Source organism: Furipterus horrens, unplaced genomic scaffold (assembly GCF_987537825.1).
Source record: "Furipterus horrens unplaced genomic scaffold, mFurHor1.1.pri manual_scaffold_17, whole genome shotgun sequence".
Classification (NCBI taxonomy): domain Eukaryota; kingdom Metazoa; phylum Chordata; class Mammalia; order Chiroptera; family Furipteridae; genus Furipterus; species Furipterus horrens.
Window position 1 is genome coordinate 117,408,081 of NW_028327187.1, and position 23,798 is coordinate 117,431,878.

A 23,798-nucleotide genomic window follows, 5' to 3' on the forward strand; every position below is an offset into this window, starting at 1 on the left:
GGTGTCAAATAGAAGGACCGGAACTCGAGAGAATGACTCAACTTTAAAAACGGGGCAAGGTATCAAAGGACATCATTTTGGAGAGCAGGGATGTGTGTGTTCCAGTCTGAATTACAACTGCAAAAGGGTCCTTCATCGAAACTGATGAACACTAAAATGTCCTCAAAAAAACAAAGAAACGGGGCAAGAAATACACAAGATCCTACATGGTCTCTTAGCGTCAAAAAGTAATAAAGTGCTGGACCAACGAAGAAAACCAAAACCCTTGAAGACACCCCCGTGACGAGCGTCTGTGGAAGGGACCCGGGAGCCAACGAAAGGCATCTGCTCCGGCCAAAGCGAGAACCCAGTGAAGGGGTGGATCATCACACACAATATCATATGACACCCACCACCGCGACGGGCGTAAATGACTACATTTATAAACAAACAGGAGGTGGCTTTTCTCTTGGCGCCGTTCCGCAGCCCCACATGGTTCCCAGCTTGACGCAACACCAGATGACTGTCGTTTTGCAGGTCAGGATTCCCGGACTTCTCCATGCCTCTCCCGGGGCTCAGATCCCCGTCCGTAGATCCTTGGGGAGCCTCTGGAGGAAAACCTCCTGCTTGCGTTTTTCTGTTTGTAGAGGCTGCCCACGCTGCGTCCGATGGTCTTTTCCTGGCGCCTCTTTCCGTCTGACTCCGGCGATGACATGGGGGCCACCTGGAGTCCCCAGGTTCATTCCCTTAGGGGTGGGTCATCTGACTGTGACCGTTCATGGCGTCTGAACATGGAAGGCCTCTTGCTGCGTATCCTGTGATATTTGGAGGATGTGGGGGTCGCGCGGAGCACCTCTCTTGGGAACAGGCGTGACCATCCTCTCCCTGCCGTGGGGAAGAGGAGGCAAGTCTAGCGTGGAGGAACGTTCTGCCTAGTGGACGGTGATCCTGCCCCACACGGTCACGGAGCACGGATACCCAGTTGTCGCGTCTCGCCGTGCACAGCCGCTTCCTTCCAAAGGGTATAATATTGAAGGGGGGCAGGGGTGAGAAAGAGCAGCGTCACGGGGGACAAACCACACAAGCTCCCCCTAAGCCGGGCATCGGGGATCAGCATCTGCCGTGACCTGTCCTGTTGTCAACATGCGCCCGGGCGATGATGTCATGAGGAAAGCACTTGACCTCTGACCTCGCTCCCCAAAAGGCAGAGCCCTGGCCTCGTCACGGGAAACGTCAGAAAATGCCACATCGAGGACGGAGAGCCTAAGCAACGCGTGGGGAGAGCGTCCTCGCAGAAGAAACAGGGAAAGGCTGAGACACTGACGAGACGTCACGGCCGAAGTGGACACAGGGAACAAGGACGTGACGGAAAAACCACGGAAACGGGAACACAAGACGGGGTGAGGGTGATCGTAATATTTCCATTTTGGTTCATGAAAGAAGAAGAAGTGGGACAGGAGGCGTACGGCTGTTCTCTGGATCATCTTCACCATTTTCTCTCCATTGAAAACTGACCTACAATTGAAGTTTATTTCTAAAAATGCAGATGCCGTATCTTTTTCTCTAATGTCTGGAGAGGCTTGGAGCATCTGCATGGATGCTATCTATGAAAATGCACGGAAAGCGTCTCGATTTTAAAATCCAGCGGGGAGTTTTGATCGTCTTTCTGTTAAAACGACTCGCCTTTATGGTTATGACTATGGACCCCGCTAGACAAGGAGAGGTTACGGGCTGCTGAGTGCCCGCCCAGCAAGTATTCACGTTAGCAGCACCCGGGTGAGGGATCTTTCTACACCAGCGGTGCCGGCACCCAGGGGGTGTGATGGGCACACGCAGAGAATGCACAGGCAACTGGGGGCGTCACTGGGGACACCCACAAATGCCGTCGGAAGACGTCGATAAAGAGATGGTTTCCCCTGAAGAACGTACCGGCAACGTACCCGAGCCAGGATGAGCTGATGGGAGAGGGAAAAATGGGGAGACATTGAAGGCTCAGAATGTTTTATGTCGGGGTGACACGCTCCTCTTCCATCCACGTTTTTTTTTTTGGCCGAAGACTGAAGTTGTCCGGTCTGGAAGCTACGATACATCCCCTTGGAAGGGCGTGGGATATTTTGAATAATCTGTGGAGCCCTTCCTGCAGCGTATATGGAGTGACACCAAATATTCCACGTGGAAGAGGGGCCAGAACGATTTTCCTGAGCTGTGTTTCCTTGGCGACGTGTTTACTGTTTAAATCATCCGCTGAACACGACAGCAAACAGGTGTATTGTGGCCAGTCAGCTGCGTTCAAGTGTGCGTAACGGGGCCCAGCCCTTATCTGCAGGGAAGAGTATCCTACTTGCAGCGATACCAGTGGCATTCAGAAATAGATATTATTCGGGCCCTTTATGGAAGTCATTTGACTTTTTGTGTAAGGACGGAGTCGCTCCAATGACCACTAAGACACAGCGAGCTGAGACGCAGAGGTTTACGGGGGAACTCAGCAAGCGGGGAGACCTGCCGCAGGTGGTCAGGACTCTGCCTTTCGAGGCGAGAAGGGGGTTGCTTTTACGGGGGGAGAGCACAGAGGGGCATTTTTTGGTGAGCCTGCGGGTGCCACAGGCTGATCAAAACGGGTTGTAGTTTCAGCCTGATACCGTCTGTCATCGCACCGGCAGCTGCAGGCGGCGTAAGGGGCCCCGGGGTCTCGGGGTCTGGGGATGTCACTGTCTTTTGCACGACAGACTCAGGAGTCGAGGAGTGGGAGGATTATAAGTGGAGACCAATTTCCTTTTTCGGGGGGAAGGATTTGTGTGTAGTGGGTTCCCGTGGGAGACCGACAGACAGAAAAGTCAAAGGCGGCCAGAATGACCTGACATCAAAAGAACGAAGACCCACTCTGAGATGTAGACAGGTTATTCCTTCACGTGCAAAATAATGAGGGTCCTATGTCATCCCCCTGTCCCCAATTCCTGTCCCACATCTGAAAAGTCACACGCAGGGAGATTTTCCCCATTACTCAGCATTGTACACGCAGACCAAGCTTTTTTCTTCCGTTAACATGATGCAACAGAACTCGGAACGTTCCAGAATAACTTGGCACGGAGAATATGTGTCCATACCTACAGAGGTTTATTGTGTGTGTGTGTGTGTGTTTTCATACCACACTTGAGAAGGTGTATCTCGGGAAAATAAAAACCAATTTCATTTTCAACATGAGTTTTCTATATAAAGATGCATGAAAAATGTGTACTATAATTCAATATTAAATTAGTTTCAGTTTTTAAATACATCGTGGTTTAATCTCGGGCTCAAGAGGTGGTTCAGGGAGGTAATATATTCTATCAACTGAAATGTCTAATAAAAATGGGAGAAACTCATGTAAATCTAATAGGATTTGTCTTTTATCCCTGAGAACAGAAATAATTCAGTAACAAAATTCAGAACCAAAAAAAATGCTCATGTAAAACCATGCAGGGCTCTGAGATTTTAATAAGCATCGCAGTCATATATCATTTTCCACTTATCTGATTCCGAGCAAACAAAAGTATGAAATCAATTCTTCCTAATTCCAGCAAAACAAGAAAAGAAAATGATGATTCCCGTTTTCGCTCAGTTGGTCTTCCAAACACAGCCAAAGAGAAAGAAGAAGCTATAACGCACACCCCAAACCCTGTTATTTCTGTTATCACCAGGAAACATTTTTGAACCACCAGAAAATTGGAAAGACCGAGACCTCGGTTTCACCGTTTAATCACACAGATCCGTGCCTGCGACGTTCCTTGAGTGAAACCCAAGAATCATTAAGCGATGATAAATTACCGTCGGCGATCAATTCTAAAAGGCAGACCGGAGAGCGTAACATTGGATCCCCCTTCCTGAGACAGGGGTATCAGTCCCGAGTAGACTCTGTTTTTTCTTGTAATGATTTTTTTATTTTTCATGGACGGGGTGAGACGGAACTCTGCCTCGTGGGGCCTGCAGGTCAGAAGTCCAGGGTTCGTGTGCGGTGAGTCCTGGCCTTCTGATCCCAAGACCACGCCTTCTAAGTCAGCAATTCTAGCTCCCTTTACGTGTTTGGGGTAACCTTCCGAAAGGTTCCCACAGCAGAATTCCGCAGATCACTGTAGGGAAAGCAGAAGCAACGGACGCACACCCAGCTTCCGGACGTCCTCCTTGCTAAGGACGTTCGCACCCAACATTCACGTCTCCTCCCCATGTTGAACATCTCCAGTTGATCATTGAAGAACCATTATTAAAAAAATAATAGCTGCCGCAGCTCTCGGTATCCTGCCTCACCCAGCCCGTGATCAAGCGTCTCCCTCCGCAAGTGTGGGTTTCATTCAGTGTCTTGGTTGACGGGGGAGGGCTTCCCAATCTCACACAGTTCTGTTCAGCGTGAAACAGAGTCTTGTTCGGGGGTCCTGATTTCAGAACAAACCAAGGCAGCAGTGGGTCAGCTCTGCCGGTTCCTTCACGTGCGGACGCCGGCCCTCCCTGCGGGCCAGGTGTGCCTTGTGCTCCCTCACAGGATGTGCCCGGCAGGTGAAACACCCCAGCTGGTGGTCCAGGCTGTGTGCCCATCCAGTGGAAGCAGGGTTAGAACATATGTTAACACGTATGTCGGTGTGGGGTGTACCCCACCTACAGCGAGTTGCTGAGGTGCAGGGCTGACCGATGTGGTCTCCTGGTTGGGTCCCTGCTGGAGTGCTCTGTCCTGGGGCCCCCACGGTTCCCCCCGTCCCATAAATCTGGTCTGCAAGATGGCTTTGAAATAGATGTTATCCTGACCAACCCTGAGCAAAGCGGTCCAAAAGACTGTCAGGCTAGAGGTGATGGGGATCAATTTTTAAGTTTATGGTGAGATATGAATGCGGCAGAATTCTGGGGCATGACTAGGTTTTGCTGTCGAGCTAACTGGTGCCCTAGAGGAGCACGTTTGTGCCCTGTGTATCTTGCGTGCTTTGTAAGGGACTGCCACGTAATAAAGCCTTGGAAGAATGGGAGATGAACATGATGGAATGCATGAAACATGGTTCCCCACGCGATGCACCCGAAATGACTAGGAGACGCTGAGGACCAGTAGGTCCCGCCTCCCGGCCCTGTCTTCAGCGATCTCATGGGGGCCGCTTCAGATGGTCTGCAGGGAGAACATGGAACCCTGAGAAACATCGACAGATCCAACTAAGCAGGACCCTCCCTCCCCACTCAGCCAGCTCTGCCCGTGGAAAGGCGTTCCGTCCCCGGAAACAGACTCCGTTCAACTCTGCCTTGACCTCCGGCGGCAGCAGCTCCCCATCTGGGTCTCAAACCGTGCCTGAGGCCCTCGGAGGGAGGGAGAGCTGAGGGGCGCTTTCAGACCTCACGGTGGCGGGGGACCGTTACCGTGTCCCGTCTCTCTTAACCCAGATCTCCAAGCACCAGGTAGGTAGCGAGACCAAGACCGGGGGATGGAGACGCTTCAAGTTTTGGGAACTTGGGGATTTGGGCTCTGCATCCCGGGCCACGTCCATCTCTAAAAACGACCCAGGCGGGCCAATGATCGCACCGATGCAACCGATAGTCGGTGTTGGGCCTCCCGTGTCCGGGACATGAAAACCCCAAATGGTGCGCCGTGTGCAGGACGCGTAGGGACGTCCTTGGTGTGCGCTTAAGGTGCGTTCCCCACTCCTGGGAAATTCCTAGGTGGCTTCTGTCTGCGGCGCTCAAGGTAGGTGACTTTACTTATTTGTTCGTGGTACAAATGCAAATAATGAAAAGCTTTACGGAAGATGGAGGCGGTGTTTCAAACACAGGAAACATGGTTCGTAGTGTTTTACCTTAAATACGTATGAACATCTTCCTTCTTTACGTGATGGACTGATGTGTGTCTGTCGTGTAGCCGTGGCCTTAACGGGTGACCTTTCTGACTTTTGTCGGAAATGGCGTGGTGTTAAGTTCTTCCGCATGAAACGGATGTCAGTGATAAGGTATTTTGATTAAAAATCTTTCATGTTTATTGTTTAAATGTGTTGTTTTGCACGTCGTAGAATTTCCTGACCAGAGTACATCAGACATTTCAAGAATGGATCTAGACTCTAACATGTTAGCATCAGAGATGGATTGGATACTTTCTATGCATTTCTTCCAAGAATGTGGGAAATCTCTTTTTTTAATAATTTGATTTTCTGTTTTTTCCTTAAACTCACATTAGCTTTTTTTTTTTTTTTTTTTTTTTTTTTTTGGCGGTAGTCTCATTTTAACTCCCAAACGGCATTTTCACGGGAAACCTAATACTTCTTGCAAACAACATTTTGAATTTGTTCTTCTTGACATCTTTTATGTTTCTCTGCATTTTGCATCCCCCAATTTTATGTTTTTGAAGTCCAGCTGTAACAGATTTTAACTTTTTGTATGACATTCTTTTTCTTTTTCTTTTACTGGGTGGTATCTCTCTCTCTTCTGAATTTTTGGCAAACCTGTTGTTTTTGAATTCTTGTTCCCTTTATTTTCCTTCTCAATCCGACCCAGGAGCCAGCACAAAGAGACACGGAGATGATATAACAAGTAATGACCGTGCTGACGATGAAGGTATTTTTTTGTTTTTTTTTTTTCAAAGTTCGACCCCGATGCATGATTTTATATCTCTCTTTTTTTTTTTTTTCTTTTTCATTTCAACCTGTTTTTCCTCCCTTTCCCTGAAACGGGTCCACTTTGCGGTGCTCCCTTATTTTCTTCTTGTCGGGAAACCAGTCATTGTCCGATGACTGTGGATATGAGCGCCCACGCCCTGTACGAAGACGTATGAACGTTCCTTCTGAATAGGAAGGGAAGAAGAAAACGTGGTTCACACAAAAGCTCACTTCTTCTTGTACGTCTTTTTCTTTCCTTTTTTCTTTTTTGGCTTGGTCATGAGAAGAGAGAATGAAATTTCAGAACATGCATGTATTCTTTGTTTTCTTCCTCCCAAGTGTTATTTTGTGACTTGATGTCGTCTTTTGGAACTTTGGTCTTAATTCCTTTTATAACCTGCAAAGGCCTGTGAGACGCCCCCAGAGAACTTTTTGGGTGGCTGGCCTATCAGTTTTTCTTCGTTTGTGTCTCAGACCTACCAATTCCAAACCAGGTTTCCAAGAATCTTCTCTGGCTCACAGTGAAATACATAAAAAGTGTATTGACAAGATGCTGTTGTCTCTTTCAGTCCTGCTTTTAGCATCATTTAAATAAAATAAAGTAAGGATACTCAACAAGTGAAAGAACAAAACAAAGCTAGTTCTACGCTTTTTTTCCTGCTACGGCTGTTCCGTAAACATTTTTGTCTGCCCCCCGCCCCCCGAAAAAACAGCTTCCTGTATTTCCTATGAAAAGTTTCTGGAAGGCCTCCTAAAGGCAGGACAGATTATCCACCAGAACTAAATGGATTTTCTTTTAAAAAAGATGGGAGGTCCATCTAAGTGGCCCACGAGCACAGTGAATAAATGGCAGAAAAGAAAAGAAATGTAACCCTAAAATAAGCTGCTGTGAAATCTTCCCGGCATCAGGACACGCACGTTTTCCCCATCGGAGTCGCAAAACGCACGTCCTCTTGTTTCTCTGGAAGGGATGAAGGCATTAGGGACCCTTTGGCTCTCATTTAAATTATTTTATTATTAGTATTATTATGGAAAGGCAATTTAAATGATTATTAGTTCACTGGCGCTCGTCCCCCGTCCTTACCTCCAGTGCCTCTATGAGAAATGTCCTCCACTGACCTTGGACGGTCACATTCTGCTCCCGATTCAGGGGTCAGCCTGTCCTGCAGGGAAGGTCGCAGGACACCTGCTGTTGTCTACTATTCAAAAAATGTATTTCCAAAAAACCCTCCGTCTGGTTATCTTGCAGAGTCTAGGGGCAGCGTTTGCCTCCGGCTCTGTTGCCTCTTTTTAGGGTGTTTCCTGTGCATCGTTAGGGTCTGTTTTCCGGGAGGCAATTTCGGTACTTTTCCCGTTCATACCGCCTCTGGTCCTCACGTCCTGAATGTCACGAGAACCTTGCTCTGTGTGTCTTGGGAGAAAAGAGATGTGAACTTTGCATTTTCTCAGACAAAACCCCAGAAAGCAGGTCTTCAAAATCTTGACTTTTTCCTGTAACGCAGAATCGCCAACATCCCGTGAAGGTGAAATAAATAAAGACCAACCACGGGCCAGGGAGAGCCAAGACCACACCCAACCCCACCCGTTACAGAGACAGCAGTTTAGTTAAAAATCCCAAGTAGCTTATGACGGATAAATCATTAACGAAGCACTTTTACTTCCTACTGGAATTTTATAGGATAAATAAGAGGCGTTCTTCAGCTGTAGATTAAATAACCAAGGGCAGCTTGGCCCGGCTTTGTGTACTTGACTGTGACCAGGAGGTTTCTAGAACATTCTCGACTCTTTAGGGCAGCAACGAAAGGCCTCATTTGAAGGTCATTCTTAGAATTCACTTCACCCAAGGGTGCCGGCTCGTTGCCTTCAAATTCCTTTCTGATGTTGGAAAAATCTCTTGATGAATTAAGACAAAAAAAAAAAAGTGAAAATAAATGTCCTTCGGTACATTTGATTTTCTTATGATGACAGATATTTGAATGAATAACCAGACACATATATATACATATATATACATATATATGTGTGTCTATATATCCAGAAATAATTATCCTTGACTTCTTAAATGGGAAATGTCAGCCTCGGGGAGGATGAACACGAAACATTGAGGTTTCGATCCTAACGTTTCAGAAAGAAGCGTCCATCGCCCCAACCGTTGCAAAACATGGTCTCCTCATCCTTGTTCACGAAAGTAGCGGAGTCACTACCGCGACAGCGGCCAATCGCAGTGGGAGCTTGTATTTCCTGTGCGAACGTCTAGCGTTTCCATCTCGAGCTTCAAATTTGTGTTGTTTTTCTTACATCTTTTTTTTTATGTCACTTAAATACCTTGGGACATTCCAATCAGTCACCTAGAGCAACGCACATTTGTTTGGACATCTTTTCTTGACTTTGCTTCTTTTTTGCATTTTTTCACAGTTCCCTCCCGTTGATCATTTTTTGACATTTTTTTACTTTGTGTCCTTATCCTGGGTTGACAGTTTGTCTATTCCCTCCCGTTCTTACGTTGTCATTCCGAGCTCACCGCTGACGGAACAAGGCCGCTCCAGTGACAATAAATTACAGCTTTCACGCTGAGTTCACCCTTTGGTGATAAAACTATGTTCAGTAATGAAAGCTGGCGCTTCTCTGATGTCCGTCACCTGTGAGCCTCGGAGCGCTATTTAGAAAATAACGTGTTTCATCTAAATCCTTAATTCGTTAGCGTGTTAGGTATACACACACACACACACGCATCCTTCTTCAGAGGTCAGGGTGCTTCTTAGTCACATCTATGAGTAGACCCTGCAGCCACATCGACCATTTGGCCTAGGGAACCTCATCAAGGCGTCTGCGATAAAAACAGAGCCGTGGGAGGGACTCGGGTCAAAGCTAGGAGACGTCACCCGCCGCCCCTGTCCTGGGCGGAGCATCCGGTCCTCGTTGAGATTCTGTCTTGTGCCTCACTTCCCTTTTCCTTCCAGACATCCACGATCAGAGCAGTAAGAAGCCGGTGATGGTCTACATCCACGGCGGGTCGTACATGGAAGGCACCGGGAACATCGTTGACGGCAGCATCCTGGCCAGCTACGGGAATGTGATCGTCATCACCGTGAACTACCGGCTGGGCATTTTAGGTGAGTCTGGGAGGGGTTCTGCCTCCGCCGCCGTGGGGGGCCCTTTGCGGTGGCGTCACCTCCGTTCTCGGGGGATTCTGCTTTCAGCCGTGCGTTGCCCTGTGTGATCTGCTTCTCTTCCTGCCTTTCAGGGCACAGTCTGTGCTGTGCTGTGCGTGACGCCCTGTTTGCTAACGGGTCCCAACGGGCCGCCACAGACAGAGGCAGTGGTCGCTGTCTTCAGCCGTGGTGTGACGTGGGCGTTGGAAAATCTTTCGCCTCCTTTTGCTCTGAGCAGACCGTCTGCGTGTGCAGCCCAGGACCTCTGTGCGATTCCATGGCCATTGTCCTGGCCTGTCATGGAGGTCAATTCTGATTTGTATTCTGTGACATTGCAGCATCAGCCACGATAGTCATGGCCAAGGGCACGGGCCTGCAAGCGTGCCAGCCGCTATTTTGCTGAACTCATTTTTCTCCGACTGGGTATTGGAGAAATAGCTATTTGGGGGGGCGGGGCTCATAGTTTCAGGCTGACCGTCTGCGGCTCGCCCTGTTGTGTGGCGCGTCTCGTGACGAGAATGTCCCGTGACCTATGCAGCAACGTCTGCTTTCGGGGCAAACATGCACGGGGATGTCGCAGGCAATTGAATTTTTCACAATGTGGTTGATGAGGCTGAGCTGTGTCTGTCACAGCGTGGTGGCCGTGAGATATTAAAATGTCATGGGTTCCTGGCACTGTCTCAGGCAGAAATGGGGCTCACCCTGTTTCCTCCAGAGAGACACAGATTACCAAGAACACTGCCTTGTCAACTCCATGGTGTGCCTTTTGTTTTGAGCCTTTGTCCTCAGCCACCGATGCAGACGTTCGGTACAAAAGACCCCAGGAGGAAGGGAGTTGTCCAAAGGCATTTCCGACCCAGGAAAGCAAAGCAACCCCAGACGCTTGCAAAGGGCCCCTTCGGGAGAACTGATGGACGCTTGAAATCCCCTGTCGGTGTTGAAGGGGAACAAAGCCTGAGGGTCATGGATTGGATGAGCCAGATATTTGCGGAATCAGTTTAATTTTGCGTCGCGGTGACAGCTGGCAGGTCTGAGTTCTGTTGTTTTTTTCAGAGACTTTCGGAGGCTGGTTGTCTGGCCACCCCCGTTCAAAACAGAAAGGGGTGCTGTTTGATCCGTGACAAAGGTCCATTCTAAGGAGGGGTGGGGAGACGGGAGCAGCCTGCCAGGGCCCCCCGCCGGAGCCTGACAAAGGGAACAGTCTCTTTGCCCACCCACGGTCAGGGCGGACCCTGGGAGGGTTTTCTGAATGAAAGAAACGCACATGGGACAGCGTCTGGCTTTCTTGCAGGGACAACACTCTCCCGCCTGCGCGGTGGGTGGATGTTACTTAAAAGGTTACATTTTCAAAAGAAATTGATTTCCCCCCTGGAGCACGCAATGCTTATCCATTTGGCTCCGGGGTGAGTGAGGTGCCGGTCTTGAAAAGGACTCTGAAGAGTGACAAAGCCCTTAGTGATCTGTTTGAAAAGAGAGAGAGCCACACCAAAAGCTGCTTTGAGAACTTTTCTCCTCCAAACGTATTAAGTTTCCCTTCAAAGAAATTTCTTTTTATTTATTGGTATTAGAGAGCGAAAAAGGAAGAGGGGACAGGGGAGGAGGGAAACACCTATTTGCTTGTTCCTCTCATTTATGGGTTCGCTGGTCGGGTGTCGTATGTGCCCTGACTGGGGATCGAACCTGCCACCTTGGCGTATCAGGACGACGCTCTAACGCCCTGCGCTCTCCAGCCAGGGCAGGTTACCTTTTGCTACGGAGAAATTAAAGAGCACAGCAGTCCCTCTCTGTATCATGGCTCACGGATCGTGGCCTCCTGGTATCGCGGGATTTTTAAAAATATTCTATTGAAGGATTGATCGCGGATTGTTCGCTCTAGCGCGGGCTGTTGCGGTGCCGTACAGGAAATACTAAACTAAATGGGAGGGCCCTGCTTTGCGGATTTTCACCTGTCGCAGGGGCATGTAGAACGTCATACCCGCGATCAGGGAGGGACCGCTGTCGTCCTGGCGAGGAGATAGAGGTTTCCAAAGGGGACCCAGTGTGTCTTTGTCACCCTTCTTGCATTTGACAGTGTCCGTCTGAAAGCTGTTGGCCACCCTGCTCTGTCGGCTCTCAGGAAATCGTGAGGATTGGTCTCAGGTTGATTCTGAAAACATCAGCATTCAGAGGTTTAAGTTGTTGTCGGCAGCCGTCCGTCTCGAGAGACGATGGTGTAGCTTCTTAAGAGTCTATCTGCACCGCCGAGAATGGCTGTGCAGTCCGACTCGGGAGTGACATGGTATCTGTCTCCTCCCGTGTTGAATCGACATCTTGCGATGATGCTGAGGTTTAAGTAATAACCAGATAAAATGGTGCACGACCCCCCATTCTATCCGTTCCCCCCAGGGAGCGCTTTGGGTACAAACAGAGGTGAGTTTAGCAAAAACGTGGAGACATTGTTGACATTTATTTCTTAAAAAAACTCACCCCTGGATCCAGGCTATTTTCCTGTTTAAGAAAGGGGGTCATGGGATTCGAGATTCTTCATTTTTCAACAGAGGAACAGGGGCTGTTGTCCTTCCCAAAAAAGAGGGTTCAAAATGGAGGATGGTAAAAATGGATGGTCTCTTGGACAGAACATGGATCTTAAAAAGCGACAGGGATGAGCTAGGCTCTTCCCTTCCCTCTGTGTCTGTGGCGTGGTCTTGAGAAAATCTGCTCCTTCTTTCCTGTGTGTCCATAGAAGGGGGTGGCTTTCTGCCTCGTTCAAGGTCATGGAACATAAACCACCCAGACCCAGTGGTCTGACAGCTGGGAAGGGGCCCATCCCTTCCCTGAGAACTAGCACCCCAGTCCCCTGACAATTTCCATTGTTACTAATATCCCTGGATGTCATGTTAATTAATATCTCCATTGATTCTGACAAACCCTCAGCGCTGGCCACGTCTGTAACGACTGCCGTCCATCCCGTCCCGTCCTCTAAACTGCACGGCCTTCATTGGCGGCATGATCATTGTCGTCGGATGTAAATGGGAAGATCGTCACGTTGGCTTTCTGAAATGTGAGTGTTCTCTTTAACGAGAACCACGGCACGGACGCGGTCGCCGTGGGCCGTATCACTTATTGGCCAGTGCAGAGCGCTTTCAGAGTCGTGAGTGTCTTATTAACAAACTGGGTTTGTGCCAGGCAAACGGGGCTGTATGGTCCGTGCTATAAACTGATTATTTATACTCACGCACGTCTAATAATTTAGCTACTATTCCACGTATTGGCAGAGACGCTGGTCTGGTATGAGCACATTTCTATTCTGTCGGACGTAGTACGGGAGACAAAAACTGTCACACGTGAGTTGTATTAAATCTGCTTCTTTTTTTCCTGGCTGTTCAGAGACCTTTGATGGAAAAGAAAAATCTCCTCTGAAGCTTATGGATGGTGGAATTATCTCAGATTTATTGATTGATTGTTCTTCCCACTGCCTTTCCTCATGTATTTTCAGTAGATCGAGTCTCCCTGCCTTCAAACACTCGTTTTGGTTTAGTGCATGTGGGAAGTTTTTGGTTCCCTTCAGCCTGGATGCATCAGGTAGATGCAATGTTGTTTTTGCTCCAAAATGCTGCTCTCTCTTGGGTGGACCCCAAAAGCCCATTTAGTGTTTGTCTCTAAAATAAAAGACGCATGTTTCATGTTCATCAATAATTTCATTGATGTGGGTGTTCTGAGTCTGTCGGCTCTGTCCCGCGTGATAGAACCTTGGTTGTTCTCCATCGGTGTCTGGATTGGATCGCTATCAACGTTGACTGCTCTACGCGACCATGAAGCATCGTCCAGCGAGAAACCTCCAACGTGAAACTTTCCCAACCACTTTGACACATTCAGTCCGTCATACCACCTTCTGCATACCCTGCACAGATCTTTTGTTTGCATTTTTTCCTTTCTTGACATACGAAAGCATAACATGCCAAAAATGTTCTTCCATCTTCCCTATTCAATGGTGGCACAAAGATTCACCAATGTTGATACGTGTTTTTTAAATGCACGCTGATAGGACAGCTGTCATAATACAATGGGACAAAATTGTTTCAGATGACGCTAATGACAACTTGGTGTCTCTAGAGCCATCGTACGGCAGAAAACCAAACAAACTTTCTGGCCAAGCCATGGGTCCTATAACCAACAGTCAGGAGCCTGCAATGTCAGCACGGATGGAACTGGACAGTGTGCTGCTACGTGACATAAGTCAGGTGGTGAAAGGCAAATACCATGTGATCTCACCTGATGCGGGAGCCTAATGAACAAAACAAACCAATGAGCAAACTAGAACCAAAGTTGTGGAAACAAGGAACAGACTGGCAGTGACCGGAGCAGAAAGGGGACAGAAAGGGGGCGGGTCTAGTCAAGGAACTAGTATGAATGACCCATGGACTCGGACCACAGGGTAGGGACTGACCGTGGGAGGGGCCCGGGGGAGAATGGGACACCTGTCACAGAGCAATAATAAATTTAAAAATAAAGAGGAAACAGAGCCTGCCGTGTGGCCAGCGTAGGTTGCTGTAGGTCTTCCTTGATGTCGTCCTCTCGGAGGGGCTCCCTGATCTTACTTAGGGGGATACAAAGGCCCGGCGCGGGCGATGGAGTAGGTCCCCGAGATCCCGCCGGTGGGCCTCGGAGCCGGGAGCGGCCCCAGCTCTCATGGAAGCCAAGGCTCCAGGCTTTCTGCTCAGCTCTCACCCCAGCCTTGTGGTCGGTGCCAACTATGAAATAGGTCAAGTGCATCATGCATCGGGAGAGCAGGCGCCAGCCCAGCCTCAGGCGGAGCTTCTGCCGCGGCGCAAAGCTACGTCCTGCGCCCTGAGTGTTGGGTTAGATGCCGCAGGGCGGCGTGTCTCTGTGTTTCTCGAAGTGGGTCCTGGGTGGCCCGTGGATGGTCCGTGACAGCACACAGTGTGGTAGCCACACCACAGATCAAACGCTCTGTCGCTAAGGTGGGCGTCCTCTTGCGGCTGCCACCCCGTTACCTGACTGCCCGTAAATACGGTAAAGACCAGGGGGCCAGAGAAAAGTGGAGCCTGTTTCTCCCCTGACCAGTAGCTCACACTCTTAGGTCATGGGACCTACAGGTTCTATCACGGACTTTTTCAAGGATTTGAAAACGCTCCGAATGACCAGCTCCTTTCCCAGGTATTGCGGCGTCCCCAAAAGGTTCGGTCTCCCGGGAGGCTGTGGGGTGTCTTCTCTGTCCTGCCGGGCGCTTGTCCTCCAAGGTCACCCAGCACGTCCGTGGATGTACGTGCACTCACGTCATGACGTCAAATGGGAGACAGAGGTGGCTGGAAATAAAGGCGTGGCCCAGGCGCAGAACGCAGAGCCTTTGAAGGACAGCGTGCCCGGCTGGAGCCACGGTGGCCGGCTGTGCTGCTGTGTGTCCCGCGGTGGCGTCGCGGTTTCTGTCCGAAATGCACGCGGCGCAGGGTGGCATCGGGTGCAGCCTTTGTGCGCCAGCCGGAGGTGCTGTCCCTGTCATACATCCAGGTGCCCGTGTCTGATTCTGTCAATCAAAGGCGTCTGGGGTCACGGGAGAAGAGGTTGAATAACGTCCGGTGAAGACCTGCCGTCGGCACGTGGGGTGCATTTTCCATCCGGGACACTTTTGTGGGTCCTCAGACTCCAGGCGCGTCCCCTGATACAATGTCACGTTGCTGCGTAAGGGCTGGGCGCGGCCCTCTCCCACGTGGGCGTGAAAGGCGGTTATCGGTGTTTGATCCTGGAACTATTTTTTCCCGAAGGGTATTGTTTCTCCTTTTTATTTTTCTGTTTTGTTAGAAGTTCTCTTTTTAAATGACACCCGGAATGCACGTTATTTATCAACTCACCGGCGCACAGATGTATGTGGAGATGAAGACATTCTTCCCTTTCGAGGGTTTTCAGGACTCAATGGGACCCTCAGAACGGCTCCCTCCTCTCCTCCCCAATTTCCCCCTCTGTGGGCTCAGGGGGAGCCTGGGACGCCCCAAAACTGGGACCCTGAAAGAGGGCGGAGGGAAGGCACGGATGTGCTGGGTGGCGGAGGTTCTCAGCCGGCCAGGGGACAGGTTCCGGCCGGGGGCCGAGGGGCAGAGTGGACCACGTCCCCCCGATCATGCAGAATCCCCGCGGATCCACCGGGGAAGAAGCGACCGTCCTGTTGGCGTGGTTTCCCCGACCCCAAAGCTACGCAGGACGGAAAAACCAAGACACGTTCACAGAAGGCACGGCTTGCGTTGTCTTCGTCGTCAGCGGGGGCGGGGGCACGGACCTCACCTGCAGGCACCAGCCGAGGTCTAGTGTTTGCTGCTGGCGTGGCAGGAGCTGGGACTCTGGCTGTGGGGAAAAAATCACGGTCATCATTGACCTTTTTATGTAGTTTCTTCATTTTTAAGCAGAGCTGACGTTCTGCGCTGCCCTGTGTGCGTTCCGGGGTCGACGGCCATGTGGTTTCGCAATCACGGACGTTCCTGCCCTTGGTTCCTCGTGGCTGAACGGGCCTGCTCTGCTGGATTTATGTAGCCCACACGCGTGTTTACGCGCGGCCAAGCGGGGCTTGCGAGGGGCATCTGAACACCGCCACCACGGCCCCTTGTTCTGAGGTCACTGAGCGGGGACATGGGGGAAAATAAACCTCGGGACACGGGGGAAACAGCGGGTATAGATGGATATTTTGGGGTGAAGAGAATGAGGGGAAGCGTGGGCAGACACTAGAAGGCATGTTTCTCTCCATGATGAATGCACGGAGCGGGATTTGAGTTTTCTCTTTGTGGCCGTTGCTGGAAACACCGTGTTCAGATGCACTTCATCGACGCATCGATTCCATCCATCGGAGACTCGGGTCAATAATTTCCAGCTCAGCGCGTCCACGGTGCGCTTTTAGCTCGCGTGAGCCGCGCCTTCAGACGTGGGCTTTCCTGCAAACATGGATGTGCAAGCCGGGGTCTAACATTCCTCGTCCTACAGGACACCAGTCGCGTCTCCTCTCTGTCTGTCTTCATGGTGCTTCTCACGTGGCGTTTGCAGCGTTGCTGGTTGTTAGGTGATTTGGAGAAGCGGGTCTCCCCCGGGCGCTGCGGGAAGGGCGGGTCATTTGTCGTGTATCGGGATCAGGTCGTCTTTCCCGACAGCGGGGGCGAATAGCATCGTTCTGAAGGACACCAGGACCGGGGTGGGTGTTTGCATTTGGGGGCCTCTGGGAAGATCCGTCAGGAAGCATCGACGTGGGGTCCCCAGAATACCTTCGCTCGATGGGGGCGGGCCGGGAATGAAGATCGGGGTGATTGAACGACCCCTGACAGATAAGGCGCTGCCTGCTCTGCATACATTTCCTTCCCTCTCGAGCTCAGGGCAGTCCAGCTGGGACGGAGCGTGTCTATCCTTCAATGCAGTTCTGCTTTCTTACTAATATACCCCAACGAGTCTTTAGAGGATGTCTTTGTCTTTTTCTTTTTCCTTAGTGATCAGGCCAATGTGTATGGAAAAGTACACACACACACGCACGCACACACACACACACGTACACACATATATGTGTAATTTTGCACATACATCAACAATATCAAACAATGAATATATCGTCGTCGTCGGCAGCCGTCCGTCTCGAGAGACGATGGTGTAGCTTCTTAAGAGTCTATCTGCACCACCGAGAATGGCTGTGCAGTCCGACTCGGGAGTGACACGGTATCTGTCTCCTCCCGTGTTGAATCGACATCTTGCGATGACGCTGGAGTGTCCTCTCCAGTGAAGCTGAAGCTACAGAGCCTGGGCAGGGTAATATGGAGGGTCTGCTGTTGCCCATGCAGTAGACCCCCCCTCTCTTCGCAGCTGAAGGGTCCAAGGGAAAGACGGAGTCAATACAGCTTGGCTTCAGGTGCGCCGCAGGAGTTGCCGGTGTTGACTACAACGTCAAACCGCCTTAGGGACTCCGGCTCCGGATTTTCTGTCGGGGTTTACTCCCTTAGCCTTTCCCCTGAAGAGGTATGCCGCAAGGCAGCGGAGGTTTTTTGGAATCAGAGTTTTCCTTCTCTGAATGCATATATAATACAGTGATATATATTATCTTACATTATATATCATATGTCATGACACATTAGGACACATGCCAGCCTGCGGGTTTTAGCACGTGAGCGCGCTCCGTGAGAATATCCTTTTCTCTACGTTTCTGAACCTGAGCGTCTTTTACCAATACCAGCCCTGCGTTCCCACGGTTCTTCTTCATGACAACCACGCATAGGAATCACGTCTGTACAGAAAGAGATCTTGGGCCAACGGCCTCTCCTTCCTTCTATGTCTCTTTTCTCCATGATGCTCATGTGGTTTGTTAGTCATACAATGTCTGGTCTTGCTTCCATGTCTCTCGTGAGCCAGCATCCTGCGTTTTAATCGTATTTCTTCACAACGGTTCCTTCCAGGACCACTCACGGAAGCATTGCGTCTAGTGCTCTCAATACTTTCTACGTATCCAAATATTTGCATGCATTCTGAACTAATTCTTCTCTGAAGGGACCCCTGGGGTCTTCCCCGACCCCTGCCTCTCACGGCCTCTGAGCTTCCCTGCCCGCCCTTACAGACCGTGCGCGTGTATGAAGTGTCCCATTCCGGGTCCTTCAGGGTGTTCCCAAAGGGCCTCCACCATCAGCACCATCTGATGTTTTAATATTTTTCTGCCCCCGAGGAGAAACCGAGTGCTGATGGCCCCTCCACCCCAGAGCTTTACCCACCACGAATCAGCCGTCTGGGTGAGCAGAGCCTGTGCCTTTCACAGAAACGGCATCACCCCCCGTGTGGACATCGATGCCTGACCCCTCCCACTGAGCTTCATGCCTTCCCAGTTCATACACTGGTGACACGTGTCCATTTTTTTTTTCTGTGCAAAGAGTATGTCATTGTATGGATAGAATGTGTGTTGTTTACCCGTTCATGCGTGGATGGGCATCTGTGTTGTTCTCTCTCCTTGGATGGGAAGAATCGCGTGCCTACAATGTTCCCATACAGGTGTCTGTGTGCACATCCGTGCATTCTTCTTTCTCCTGCGTGTGTACCCGAGAACAAAACTGCTGTGTTGTGGGATGACACAGCTAATCCTTTGAGTAACGTCCACCCGCTTTTCTAACTGTCTCTCACGTCCCTGCCGGGATAAGGGTCCCCCTTCTCCACATAGGAACTCACCCGTGTTCTTGTGCGTCTTTTTCACTGTAGCCGTCCTGCGGGACTTAAATTCACACCCTGTTGGACACTCGTTTCCTGACGGGTGACAACAGGGGCATCTCTTCACGTGGGCATTGACGACTTGTGGATCTCCTTGGGGGGATGTCTGTGAAGACCCTTGGCCCGTTTTCATGGGGGCATTTAGGTTTTAGTATCGAGGTGTGAGAGTTTTCTAACACGTATGACCTGGATCCGTGGTTTTTATCAGACACAGGAGCTGTAATGCCTGCTCCCACTGTGTGCTCTGCCCCACGTTTTGGGGGGCAGCCTATGGTCACAAATTTGTCATACGCAGATGCCATGCAATGGACCTATTTTCTCCTTGTTTTCTTTTGCTCTCCATGTGGCGTGTAAGAAGTCCTTGCCGGACTCAGGGTCGCACCGACGTACTCTTAACATTTTTCTTGCAGCTCCGTAGTTTTTCGTCTTATCGTAGCCCTTCCTGTGGTGGCGGTAGTTGAGCAGTTCTGTGTCTTTATTCACATAAAGGTGAGTCTGTGGGTCTGCTGCGGTGCCTTTGACTTACATATCAAGTGAGTCTTGTCAGGGGACTGGAAGGTGTTCTTTCCACGTCTGTTTTTCCAAAGAGTTCGCGAAGGATCGTAGCTGACGCGCCTCCTAACAAGCTCTGTGAGTCGCCCTGAAGGCGTCTGGGCCTGGGGAGTCCTTTGAGGAAAGCGTTTTCATTACGCGCTTGGCCCACGCGTGCGAGCGTCCCGTCCGGCACTCACCCCGGAGGCAGGGGCGCTTCCCTTCCCGTCTCACGCCCACCTCTGCGCCGCATACTCACGGCCATCTTCTCCCCATCAGGGGGCTGTGTCCACCCGAAATTCCTGCCCACCCTTGGACCCGAAAAGGCTCCTAAGATTGGCTGCCAAGGTGCAGACTGTCCAAGCTCCTTCACCTCCTTCTCACCATTGATGGCTCTGAAAACGGAGTCCTCAGCTTCCCTGACCTATGACGCTACGCAGTGACTGTTGTCATCCAAGCAGACGGGACCACCGAACACCTGTCCCTGCCCACCGCTGTCATGACGGTCCATCGTGCGGAGCCAGCAGGCCCTGGGCTGTTACCACGGTAACCCATGCCTGGAACATAGGTCTGCAGCCAACCTGCCCCACCTCTGGGTCCCTCTGTGAGGATAGTGTCCTCGTTGCTCTGACCCTATTCCCGGATGCCAGGATGGCTCCAGCGTCACTAGGATGGAGTCCCATCAGAGAGGCTCCATTTTTTATTCTTTTCAGCTAGTTTACCATGCTCAGGGATTGGATTTAGCCATTGCAGGTGTGTGGGGGGTGGGGGGTCCATTTCTGGGCTTGGCACCCATGGACAGATCATCTTTCAGGAGATCAGCACTGAGCAGACAGCAACGCAGGGTTATTCGTGGACCAAAAGGCATCTAACTTGTCATAACTGGGAATGAGGACGTGATAAGGCACTTTTCAACGGTGAATTGGCAAGCAAACCGTACAAGGTTCTGTGGGCAATTTGAAATTATACTAATAAATTCTAATAAGGGAATGAGAGAGAGAGAGGAGGGCTGGTATAATGTAAACAAGAGTTTCCCTACTCTTATAAAGATGGCCTTTGCCCAGGAAAATAGGAGTGGTTTCCTTCTTTCATTCATTCCTTCTCTCATTCATTCATTCATTGTCTCTTTCATTCATTCATTGTCTCTTTCATTCAAACAATACACACCAGCCCTGGTTGTCGGGGCTCCGTGGGTTGCTGCATTGTCTCGATAGCCCCCCAAGATTGCGGGTTGGATTCCTGTTTGCCACATGACATGATCCATTAGAAATAGAATTGTGGGAAAACATCCCAAAGCCTCAAACATTTTTATTCCCATGAGGGGAAAAAACAGAGACATACCATGACATGCATAGCATGATATCGTAGGGCAGCTGTGGTGGCTAATAACAGACGTGTGCTGGACTGCGGTTTATGGGTTATCACTTTCATGGCTTTTGTTTAAGTTTATTCTACGAAGAAGGCTCTTTCCCTCAATTTTGGGTTCTGCGGCAGGGCTTGACCTCTCATGCTTTATGGATCTATGTTGATCTAGACTTGGGGATTGATACTATTCCTATACCATCCCTGCTCTGCACCCCTAGACACGAGGAGCACGTCCGAGCCCCAGTGTTGACAGCCAGACACATCCCCCCATGTCGCTCAATGTCCCCTAGAGCTGAGGCAGGAGGAAGGACCGTGCGTCACGTGCATCTACTGTTGTTCCTGCTGGGACAATGTCGGCAGGCTCAGGATGGAACCCGGTCCCCTACCGGCCAGGTCACATCCGTATCACATGCTACCACGTTCTTGCTTCCTCTGGGCTTTCAGGTAACGCATCTGCCATTCACAGCATCCAGAAGTTTATTTTCTGGGCATGCAACTCTCCCCCACCCATTTCCAAAGCATGCAGAGTATTCTTCCCCGTTGGCGACGGAACACACGCCTTTGTTCCAGCCACGCAGAAAGCCGGAGCTCACGTGTTCTTCTTCAATGACGGGACTATAAATATAAAGCGAAAAGCGTCACGTTGCTCTCTTCTCCCCACCTTTTCCCTCTATTCTAAAACCCAATTATAAATGCTCCTTAATGCCCTCGCTGAGAATTGTTGGCTGGCCTCCTGCCATCTCAAGATGGAGGCTCCAAAAAATTAACATCCAAGATGAATGTGTGTGTGTGTGTGTGTGTGTGTGTGTGTGTTTAAAGGGCCTTATTCAAATACAGCTCGAGTGTTAAAGGAACTTGTGGACTTTTAATGAGAATCAGCCTGCTCCACACACACACGCAGACACGCACACACACACGCGCGCGCGCGCATGATGATTTTTTTTCCCCTATAAGATGATATCATCTTATTGCTCTTTTTGATGAATGTCTGGCTGGGACACATGGGGAAGTTCATTTGGGATAAATTCTTTAGACTATTCCTTATTTCCTAGAATAATTCCAGAGACTCTTACTTCCTAAGCAAAGATACGAAGGGACATTGTTTGTTGGTAGAGTCATTTGAGAATGAACTTGCTTTCCTTTGGGACAGTACTTTTCTCATTGACTTTAGAGAGGGAGGAAGAGAGAGGGGACGAGGGAGGGGAGAGAGAGAGAGAGAGAGAGAGAGACATCGATCTGCTCTTCCACTTATTTATGCATCATCATTGGTTGATTCTTGTATGTGCCCTCCCTAGGAATCGAACCTGCCACCTTGGTGCATCTGAACGATGCGCTAACCAATGGAGCTGCCCTTTGGGCAATCCTTGTGTACCCCTTCCCCAGATGGGCAAAATTATTAGTTGTAATAGAACAACTTGTGCGGGCGACATTGCTAGTAATTTCCGATACTACGCGTCCAATTAATCTTCTTTCTTTATTAAATTTTACATGAAGTGCCTCTTGACTCGGAGGGATTTTTTTCCAATTACATTGTAATGAAATTCGCAGGTAACCTTGTATTAGATTTAGGTGCAGACCACAGTAATTTAATATTTGTATATCTTGTGGAATGTTCACCATGATGAGTCTAGTTCACAGACACCAGCTTGGGCAGTTATAGCTGGTTTCTTGGGAGGAAGAGTCTTCAGATCTGCTCTTGGGAGATGCTTGTCTTGGCAGAAGGATTGCCGTGGAGATTATTAAGCATTTTACGGCCGGGGTGGGACAGCAGAAACATGATATGTTATTCGCGGCAGGAACTCCCTCTTTCCTGAACTCACAGTGTGACTTCGGACGATAGGGACGCTGCAAGATCTCAGTGGGGTGGGAGGCTAGGAGCCCTCATCTGGAAGCCATCCTTGGAAAGCCCGTCTTGGAATCTCCTTTGAGAAAAGCTCATGACAGCGACTCAACATGAGTCATTGCTAAATCGACGCAGAAAACCAAGATCTGCCATGTTCTTACGGTACAGAGAGTACAGTCACAATAGGTGAGGCAGCCTCACTGCTACGGCTCAGTGGATTGAGCGTCGGCCTGCGAGCCGAGGGTCGCCGGTTCGATTCCCAGTCAGGGCACATGACCAGGTTGCACATCAGGTCCCCAGTTGGGGGTGCGAGTGAGAGGCAACCACACAGGGATGTTTCTCTCCCTCTCTCTCTCCTTTCCCCTCTCTCTAAAAATAAACAAATTATTTAAAAAAAAAAAAAAAACAGGTGAGGCAGAAGGCAGTTGCCTTGACCAGATCCCATGGTCAGGAGAGTATCTTCTGACGCTAGAATCAGCACACCAGAGGCCACTGCGGTCGTCACGCACCTGGTCAGCGCAGGTAGCAGTAGACCTACCTGGCGTGACCTCCTGCCTGTGGACGGGTCCTCGTGAACCAGGACCCAGAATGCAGGTTCTTACCTGTGTGTGGCCATTGGCTTCTTGAGCCTGGACGTCATGTGGACCCCTCGGCATGGAATCCTTTAGGAATGCAGGTGGCTGTTCTGTCCCTAGAAGGTCGAGGAGGGTGTCTTAGGTCACAGTTCCATTCTTTTAATCCTCACCTGAGGATATGTTTCACTGATGATAGAGAGAGAAGAAGTGGGAGAGACAGACAAATATCGATGCGAAAGAGAGACATTGATTAGCTGTGCCCTGACGGGGGATCGAACCTGCAACCTTTCGGTGTATGGGCGATGATGCTCCAACCCACTGAGCCATGCCACCAGAGCCATTTTAAAACTGATTTTTAATGTATTCATTGATTTTAGCGAGAGAGAAACAATGATTTGTCATTCTAGTTATGGATGCACTCATTGGTTGATTCTGGTAGGTGTCCCGACTGGGGATTGAACCCACAACCTTGGTGCATCGGGATGAGGCTCTAACCCACGGAGCCACCTGGCCAGGGCTGGGCTCCGTTTGGCCTTTGCTGCTGCAGAGC

At 50.1% G+C, this 23,798-nt stretch overlaps 1 protein-coding gene across 1 annotated transcript in view; it reads left to right on the top strand.

The window, feature by feature from the left end:
- NLGN4X (neuroligin 4 X-linked) overlaps positions 1–23,798 on the top strand; it is a 108,946-nt gene that overhangs the window by 40,387 nt on the left and 44,761 nt on the right. The window contains exon 2 of the mRNA XM_090264176.1: positions 9,533–9,685. Within this exon, the coding sequence (XP_090120302.1) occupies positions 9,533–9,685 (153 nt within the window). The remainder of the gene's footprint in view (positions 1–9,532; positions 9,686–23,798) is intronic.